The sequence below is a fragment of the Juglans regia genome, chromosome 15, assembly GCF_001411555.2.
Source record: "Juglans regia cultivar Chandler chromosome 15, Walnut 2.0, whole genome shotgun sequence".
NCBI classification, from domain to species: domain Eukaryota; kingdom Viridiplantae; phylum Streptophyta; class Magnoliopsida; order Fagales; family Juglandaceae; genus Juglans; species Juglans regia.
The window spans coordinates 3,855,592-3,865,738 of NC_049915.1; the positions used below are offsets into that span (position 1 = coordinate 3,855,592).

General features: G+C 36.5%; 1 protein-coding gene across 1 annotated transcript; it reads left to right on the forward strand.

Moving 5' to 3' along the window:
* The first annotated feature begins 6,990 nt into the window (after positions 1 to 6,990).
* Positions 6,991 to 7,941, forward strand: LOC109009943. Its single transcript, XM_018990611.1, has 2 exons — positions 6,991 to 7,275; positions 7,363 to 7,941. Exons 1-2 carry the CDS (start codon positions 6,991 to 6,993, stop codon positions 7,939 to 7,941), a joined length of 864 nt encoding a protein of 287 aa, XP_018846156.1.
* Positions 7,942 to 10,147: the final 2,206 nt, after the last annotated feature.

The following is a 10,147-nucleotide window of genomic DNA, read 5'->3' on the forward strand; positions in this document are numbered from 1 at the left end:
TCCTTTTTTTTTTTTTTTTTCTGTGCAAACACAAATCATGATGTAATTAAACATTTATAAAATCATCAAACACTTATAAAAGCATACCGATCGAAACAATCCCCTTCAAAGAAAGGAAGGAAAAAAAATAGATCAGTAAGAAATGGGTGTCATGACAAGGTATCTGCTGATGACCTTAGTGTTTATCTATGGGGGACTACTGCTCTTTGGATCTGCTTTTATGGGTTCCCATGCCTCTATGTCCTACTACTTTGATCAACCTCAGTCCAACCACTTCTATCCTAAATATTTGAAGGTGGTTTCCCACAGAAATAAAGCACCATCACCACCACCCCCTGCTCGGAATATACAAAAACATTATGGCATGCCTCCATTTATGCCGAAGCCTAGGCCAAGTCCGAGGCTGCTGCCGCCACCACCACCACCACCAGCATCATCAAGGTTGGAATCATCACAGCTGCCACCGGTATGAAGAAGGTCAATGTCACTGTTAACAGCACCAACATCTCCATGTCGATGTGATGAAGGAAATAGTTAAAGTTATTGGTTGCTTTACTACTATGGTTGAAAAAGAACAATTATTTTGATATGTTTTTTCTTGAATTTGGTTTCCACTATATATTAAGATAATACATGCGATTCCCTTTCTCTTAATAAATAAGGGGTTTTCAGGGTGAATTAATCTCTTTAAGTGGTCAAGATTTGAGAAATATCATGATATGCTCAAAGACAAACTTTGCTGAGTCCGATCTGAGCCCAACCCCTAAACAATTCCTTTGTATGTCTTGCAGTTGGCTAGCCACTCTTTATCTTCTTCCTTTTTTCTCATATTAATTTAAGAAATCAGTCCGCATATTAACCAAGTTTGAATGTTTCAGCTAAGAATTGATTCAATTGAACCTAGCCTTCAAGGCTCCTTTTTGTACCTTGTCACACACCCAACACAAAATACTTGTGGTACAGAAAAAACCAAAATTTTCTAATCTTTATATGCACTTTTGTTTCCGAACCTTTGGGCCCAACCAAATTCAATAGCACTCGTGAGAGAATTAGATGCGTCTCTAAAATATAAGTAATTATTAAATAGTCTCAAGCAAAAACTAGCCTGACTTGCCATCATTCGGTCTAGGGAATCACATATATGTTGAGTTGTTGAGAATACCTTAGAAGTGATAACTACGTTTGGGTAGCAAAGTTTTCTCAATACTTTTCAAGTATTTTCGTACTTATGAAAATATTTCACATGCCAAACATAATGAATCATATTCGTACCAAAGTCTCTCCACTATAATATTTATCACTATTATATATAAATAAAATCATCATTAAAAAAAAATTAATCATTGATGGGACCCTCATATTTTCCAATTATCTATCCAAAAGTCAAGAACTCAACATACTTAATACATCCAAACAACTCAAAATACTCTAAATGGGACTCACAAACCCACTTCAATCTTACTCATAATTATTCACAAACATTCTATAATATTTATCACTATTATATATAAATAAAATTATTATTAAAAAAAATCAATCATTGATAGGACCCACATCTTTTTCAATCATCTATTCAAAAGTCAACAACTCAACATACTTCATACATCCAACCAACTCAAAATATTCTCAATAGGACCCACAAACTCACTCCAATTTATACTCATAGCTATTCACAAACATTCTCAACACTTCTCAAGTATTCTCAACTCTTACAGTTGGCCAGCCACTCTTTATCTTCTTTTTTTTTTTCTCATATTGATTTAAGAAATCAGCCCGCATATCAACCAAGTTTGAATGTTTCAGCTGAGAATTGATTCAATTGAACCTAGTCTTCAAGGCTCCTTTTTGTACCTTGTCACACGCCCAACATCAAAAGATTTGTAGTACCGAAAAAACCAAGATTTCCTAATCCTTTTATGCACTTTTGTTTCTGAACATTTGAGGCGAATACCCCCACCCCCAACCAAATTCAATAGCACTCGTGGGAGAGCTAGATGCGTCTCTAAAATATTAAGTAATTATTAAATAGTCTCGTAGTGTGGACATATACATGGTACTCTCATCCTATTATAAGATGTCATATCAATTAATATTAATAAGTATTTAAATAATTTTAATTATATGATACATTAAGATACGAAGAAAATTACTAACTCGAAACTTGGCCTCAATCAATTATTGAACTACCATGATGATTAAGGAGAGAACTTTCCATTTAGAGCACTGTCATTGAATTATCCAAATGCCAGTGAAATGCATAATTTGACTTATTTTACATAAAAATATCTGCATTAGATTATCTAAATGCAAAATTATATGACTTCTAGCTAAGTAACAACCATCCCATTCTTCTCTCTTTCGCTCGTAACTGACTGAAAGGGGTGGAGTGAAAGTCTCTCTACTCCAACTGAGTAGAGGTGAGTATAGTGCTGTTTTGTTTGCTTATTTCGAGCAAAATAGCGAAATTGAGAGAGGGTGAGTGATGGAGGAACTTGAAGAGGTTTGGAATAAGTTGAAACTGAATGAGGGGGAACAACAGGAGATTTGTATCCAGGAGGATAAGTGAGAAGGTTTGAAGGAGAGAGAGAATATAAATGTGGTTGAAAAGGTACTATCAGATCGATTTTTGAGTAAAGAGGTTGTCAAATTGACCATGCTCAAAATTTGGAAAGTGAATAAGGATGTGGAGTTTGTAGAATTGAGGGCTAATACTTTTGTTATCTCTTTTGCCAATCCAGGTGATTGTACTAAGGTGATGGCTGGAATACCATGGTTATTTGATACCAATTTGTTTGTTTTGAAGAATTTAGACAGTTTGATAAAACCACATGCTATGGAGTTCAATTCTGAATTATTTTGGATTCAACTCCATAACTTACCTTTCTACTGTATGAATCAAAGGTATGGGGAATTGATTGGCAATACACTAGGAGATGTAGTCGATGTGGATGTGTCGGATGGGGATATGGGATGGGGTAAATACCTTTGGGTTAGAGTGAATTTGGATTTGAAGAAGTCAATGGCTCGTGGTAGAACTATTAAGCTTGGCTCTAGGAGTATGTGGGTGCCAAATAGATATGAGAAATTACCTAGAATTCACCTCAATTGCGGTATGTTTTGTCATGGTGATCAAGGTTGCACTCATAGTAATGGGAGTTTAAAACTTAGTAAGGGAGAAACTCAATATGGTTCCTAACTTTGAGCAAATTTTGGTATGAGAAGGGGGAGGTTCAAATCCCAAACTAATTCTGGTGAGTCAGTGCTTGATCAAGGGAAGGAGTTTGCTGAGGAGGGTAGAAGGTTTTTCAAGTGACAGTTTTTCCCCTACAGTGTCATCGGAGTATGGTGGTGAGCAGTATGGTATGGAGGAGGCATTGGTTACTATAGGTCCCGAGAGAGTAGGAACAATTAGTGTCATTGAGGTGGATAAGAGAGCAGTTAAGGCACGTTTGAAAGAGGTGGATAAGGGGAGAATTATTCAAACTGCAGATATGGTTACTAAAGTTAAGGGAAACATGGCTAAAAAAGGGGATGGTTCTTATTTGAATTCTCGTATTGTTGTGGGCCAACTGCAGGCTGACGAAGAGAGGCAGGTTATTTTAAATAGTAAGTAGATTACCAAGGGTATTCTTGACTCTATTAATATTACTAAGGCCAGTTTAAATCAAAAGGGTCCATCACACGTGATAGAAAATAAAGAGAAGGATGTCTACAACAGTAACAAAAGGGGGGATGGAAGAGACAGGCTAGAGTTATGGCTAGTTTGAAACTGAATCCAAGCAAGGGTCGTGTGGCCAGTAAAAGGAATGGTTTATCTCTGATTGATGAGGAGGAGAACCAGGTTTTTAGCAAGAAATGGAAAGGTAATGTTGTGACTACTAATTCAAATGATCATCATGTTCTATTGGCAGAGGCTGTGGAACAGCCCTGCCCTGCCGAGAGCCATGAATATTTTAAGCTGGAACTGTCGAGGGCTTGGGAACCCTCGGACAGTTCATGACCTTTACATGTTAGTAAAGGATAAGAGCCCAAAGGTAATTTTCCTTATGGAAATTACTTACCTGAAAGTTAACAAGTTAAAAGCTATTAAGAGAAAGATTGGATTTGATGGGTGTTTTGGTATGGATCATGTGGGGAGGAGTGGTGGTCTAGCTGTTTTGTGGAAGGATGCAACAAAATTTGAACTTATCAACTACTCACAGAGACATATTAGTGGGTGGCTTTATGATGGGAATGTCAAATCTAGGTGGAAGCTGACAAGATTTTATGGTTACTCAGAGGTGGGACAAAGACAACTTTTGTGGGATCTATTGACTAGAATTAATGGTGGACCTGAACTGCATTATTGGAGATTTTAATGAGATTCTAGTACAAAGAGAGAAATGGGATGGAACAGCTTGACCAGAAATTCAAATGGCTTCATTTAGAAAGGTGGTGGATGACAATGATTTAAGTGACTTGGGTTATAAGGGGGATGGTTTTATTTGGAGCAATAATCAGGGAGAGGGGAGTTATACAAAGGAAAGGTTGGATAGGGCCCTTGCAAATAGAAGGTGGAGAGACCTTTATCACTCTGTTACTGTGAAAGAGCTAGTGGCAAGATGTTTTGATCATAAACCACCTTTGATCGTGACACTAAGAAAAGATATGAATGGGCTTCAGTCCAGGAAAAAATTGTTTAGATTTGAGGCTTGGTGGAGCAAGGAGGAATAGTGTAAAGAAGTTATAGTTGCTAGTTGGGGGATTGGTATAGCAAGTGTTAACTCAGTGGGAAGATCAATCCAAGCATCATTGAAACAATATGGTAATTCTTTGCGGCAATGGAGCAAACAACATACTATGCAGACGGATAAGGAGATTGAAGATAAATCTGCTTTGCTCAAACGATTACAAGATGAAGGATGTGGATCCAATATTGACAGAATTAAAGTTTTACAGAAGGAAGTGGGGATATTATTGGAGGAAGAGGATTTAAAGTGGAGGCAAAGGGCAAGGAGGAGTTGGTATGCTTGTGGTGATAGGAATACTCGTTTCTTTCATGCCTATGCTACCCAAAGATAAAAGAAGAATAGGATTGTGGAGATCATGGATGGCCAATCTGTGCTAAGACCATACCAGTGTGGTATTCAGGAGGCTTTTAAGCTGCATTTTCAAGAGATTTATAACTCTACTGAGCCAACTGAGGATGTTATTAATAAATGGGTGGAGAGATTGGAACATAAGATTACTAGTGAGATGAACAACTTTCTTTTGCAGGAATTCACTAAGTAGGAAGTGGAGTATGCTTTGAAACAAATGGCCCCTTTAAAATCTCATGGACCAAATGGGTTTGGGGCCTACTTCTATCAAGTGTATTGGAGTTTGATTGGTGATTAGGATTGTAACTTTACTTTTCTAGCTTTGATTCCAAAAGTTAAGAATCCAGTTTCTGTTGGAGAGTTCAGACCAATTAGTTTATGTAATGTATTTTATAAACTTATTGCAAAAACACTTGCTAATAGATTAAATGTGGTTTTACCTGAAGTTATTTCTCAAAGCCAAAGTGCTTTCATAGCTGGAAGATTGATTACTGATAATGTTATTATTTCTTATGAGGCCTTAAACTCTATGAAACATAGACAAAAAGGAAAGAATAGAAATATGGCAGTCAAGTTGGATATGTCCAAAGCTTATGATAGGGTGGAGTGGGGAGTTTTTAAGGGTTGTTATGCAGAAACTTAGATTCCAAGAAAACTGGGTCGAGTTGATTATGCAGTGTGTGTGTTCAGTTCAATATGTAATACTTGTAAATGGTCAACTAGGGAACAAAATTATTCCAACAAGAGGACTTAGGCAAGGAGACCCATTGTCTCCTTACCTATTTCTTTTGTGTGCAGAGGGCTTGAGCTCTTTAATTAAGCATGTAGAGATGACTAGTTTGGTGAAGGGTGTTAGAGTAGCAAGAGGTGGAACAACAATTAGGACAGGTTTGGGAGTGGGATGAGACACAAAATTCTCATCTCATCTCATCTCATCATTACACATTTTTCAAATCTCCATACAAAATATAATAAACAATTCAACTTTTTCAAATCTCAATTCAACTTTTTCAAATCTCAATACAATAATAATACTAAAATATAATATTTTAAATACTAAAACAAAACACAAAATTCTCATCTCACCCTCCAAACCTGCCTTTAGTCATTTAATGTTTGCTAACGATTACATTCTTTTTTGTAAGTCCAAAATGGAAGAGTGGCGACAGTTAGAGAGAATTTTGGATTCTTATGAAGTTGCTTCTGGACAGAAATTGAACAAACAGAAAACCTCAGTCTTTTTTAGATCTAATACCCTCAGCAAACAAGAAGCAGTTTAATAGAAGTGATAGGAGTAAGGAGTTGTGGTGATTTTGACAAGTACTTGGGTCTACCTAGTGTTATGGGTAGATCTAAGTATAAATCTTTTCGTGAAAGCAGAGAAAGGGTTTGGGCAAGAATTAGCAACTTGAAGAATAGTTTCTAAACACAAGCAGGAAAAGAAGTTCTGATAAAAGCTATTTTACAAGCTCTCCCAACATATGCTATGGGTGTTTTTAAGTCACCTAATCTGTTATGCAAAGAAATTTCTTCCTTAATAGCAAAGTTCTGTTGGGGATATTTGAAAAATGACAACAAGATTCAATGGAGGAAATGGAGTTGCATGAGCAGATCAAAAAATGAAGGGGGGCTGGGGTTTAGGGATATTGATTGTTTTAACAAGGTAATGCTAGCAAAACAAGTTTGGAGACTACTAATCAAGCCTGAATCTTTAGCTGCTACTATTTTAAAAGAGAAATATTACAAACATTCCTCTATTATGGATGCAAAGCTTGGTGGAGGGCCCTCATTTATATGGAGGAGTTTGTGGGAGTCTAGAGATGTGGTTAGAGAAGGGATGAGATGGAGAGTGGGTAATGGAAAGAAGATAAAGATATAGGTTGATAAATGGATGCCAACTCCTTCATCATACATGGTTCAATCTCCTGTTTCAACTTTAGGAAGAGAAGCAACTGTGGCTAAGCTAATTGATGAGGATATTGGGTGTTGGAATTATGATTTGGTTAGGGAGACTTTTAATAAAGAAGAAGCTGCAATTACTTATACTATACATGTGAGTAGAATGAGTTTGGAGGATAAACTTTATTGGGGACTTGCTAAGAATGGACTCTTTTCTATTAAGAGTGCTTATTATATTACGATGGAGATTAAAAGACAGTATGGAGGGGAGCAATCTACTAGAAATGGGGTAAATCAGGTATGGAAGCAAATGTGGAAGCTTAATATACCTAATTATATTAAGGTATTTATATAGCGAGCTCTAACTAATTGTCTGCCTACTTAGTGTAATCTACTAAGAAGGAAGATTACAAAATTTGGTTTATGTCCAATATGTGAGCAACTGGAAGAAACAAGTGGGTATGTGTTATGGAGCTGTGTGGCAACCTCTGATGTATGGTTTGAAAAAATGAGTAAAGCACAGAAACTAATCTGTAGAGAAGAAGATTTTCTTGACACATGGACTAAATTGTCTCAGAAGTTGCAAAAGAGTGATTTAGAAGGCATGGTTTTAATTTTCAGAAAGGTATGGCAAAGAAGGAATAATTGGATCTTTAAGAGTTCCTTTCAAAGTCCAACTGAAGTGATTGATGCTGCTATGACAAATAGGGAGGAGTATATTCTGGCTAAGGGTGCAAACAGATATGAAATTTCTGGTTCACCCCCTATGAATCGAAGTTTTATGTGGCAAGCTCCAACACAGTTCTCTTACAAGGTGAATTGGGATGCTGGGTTTGAAGAATCTACTCTAAAAATGGGCACTGGTATTATAATCAGGAATTGTGCAGGAGATGTTATAGCTGCTCTGTGTATGCCTGGGAAAGCTATTAAGGATGTTGTGGTGGCTGAAGCAAATGCACTTTGAAGAGCCATTTTGTTTTGTGAGGAAATTGGTATTGAGGCAGCTATCTTGGAAGCGGATGCTATGAAAGTAATCAAGGAAGTGCAAGCCAGATAAGAGAATTGTGCATGGTATGGACAAGTAATTGAAGATATAAAGCTGAAGTGCCGGTATGGACAGAGATGACTACTACAATACACCCCTAGAGAGAGTAATGCGGTAGCTCATAAACTTGCTAAATTTGCTTTGCAATGTGAGGATGAGGTGGTATGGTTAGCGGACTGTCCAGATTGGCTTAAACCTTGTATCCAACTGGAAAAACTTTTTATCTCTTCTCATGTGGAATGATAATATGGAATATGTTATTGTTTCAAAAAAAAAACCATCCCCGGTCATATTTGACTCTTCACTGTTCAAAGGCCAAAACAATAATTTAATCAATAAAACGTGCCGTCCAATGCGGTTTTATTTCCCTAAAAAATTTCTCTTTCCCAACCTGTTGTTGGGAAATCCATATTCACCATTTTCGCTCTTTCCCTCTTCCCTCTTCTCTCCATCCAGACTTCTACTTCCAAATCACAATTTTTGCTTTCGATCTATATCCAGAAATGAAGTGTGAAAATTTCTCTCATATCTGATTATTTCAAGAAATCGTCCCATGTGTGTGATTATTTCTCTGATTTTGCTTCTGGTTTCTGACTCTCTCACAGTTTCATGGACTGATTCTCTCTCGTTTCTGTGGTCTGTTGCACATGTAAACATCGTCATAGGCCGTTTAAGTTGAGAGGTCATGTAAACGTCGTCTCTGGATCTCTTCATCTCTACAAGCAAAGTTCTTTTCTCTTCAAGAGAAAATCATGCTTCCGACTTCGATGGAAAGCAAAATCCTACAAGACCAACTCGCTCATTCACACGAAAGAAACAAATAGAAAGCAGATCTAAATGATAAAAAAAGACTAAAACAGGAATAATAATATTAGAAGCAAGAATTTCAATCCAGACCTTTCAAACAGATCACCTTTGAAGAACCAAATCATCACAAAAAAAAAAAACACAAGTAATTCGCGTTACTTGAAGATGAAGCAACGTCCAAAGAAATCGCAGGGAAAACCTTAATATTATCAAAGCAAAATTTGCAGGGAGAGAGTTTGTTGGGTTGCCGAATACCAAAGTCTTACAAATGAAGCTTTCAAAAAACAAACGAAACAAAGAAAGAGAGTTGGGAAGAATACAATGTTTTTACTTTTTGATTTTCTCGAAACACAACAGGATCAGAGGATGATACATTATAAAGATTGAGAGAGATCTAGTTAGGAAAAATGGGAATATAAAAAGAGTAATGCTACGTGCAGTCATAAAGTGTGGAAGTATTATGCAGTCTTTTTGAAAAAGAGTAGGGTTCATTATTAAAAATATAATTTTTTTCATATGGATCATTTACTTATTTACATTTTTTAAAATGATTGCACGGTGCATGCGCATTCATAATTGTATCTATCATTTCTCACAAAAAAAATGCACAATCAAAAATTTATTAAATTGATAATATTTTATTATTATTTTAACTAAATCTAACGTGGGAATAAGTTTTAACTGAAATAATTAAGATATTATTCAAATTTTACATTTGCCTATTCAAAGCTAGTTACCGTGGTTTTAATTTGAATTTTAAACAAAATCCAAAAAATAGCCGTTCTAATCTTCCACCGTGGTTTTAATTTGTATTTTAAACAAAACCCAAAAAATAGCCGTTCTAATCTTCCAGTGATGAAAGAACACGAGAAGATACAGACGTCCCCCTTTCCCCTCCCACGTTCACGCATGCGATATATATATATATATATACACACGCACGCACGCGCCTGTATATTCCAGGATTCCTCACACGAACAGGTAGCCATTCGAGAGAGTGGTGGTTTATTGCGGCTCATGCTTCAATGGAGAGAAGGGTGGTTTTACGGCGATCAAGATGCATCCGATGATCTGAACTGTAAGCATTGTAGTAAATCTGTTGCTGGTCCGATTTGTTTTCTTCGCCAAAGGGATTTTCATTGGTTCGGCTAAGATATTCACAATTGGACCTGATCCCAAACGTGACCCTGCTCTCTTTTCGATCATTACTCGAGCGAGAAGACAAAAGGTCCTAACTCCCCCATGTAAAATCTTTTGAATACCAAATCTTCTGTAATTTCGTTTATTTTATCATTGATTTTTGAGTTCATTCTTTTAT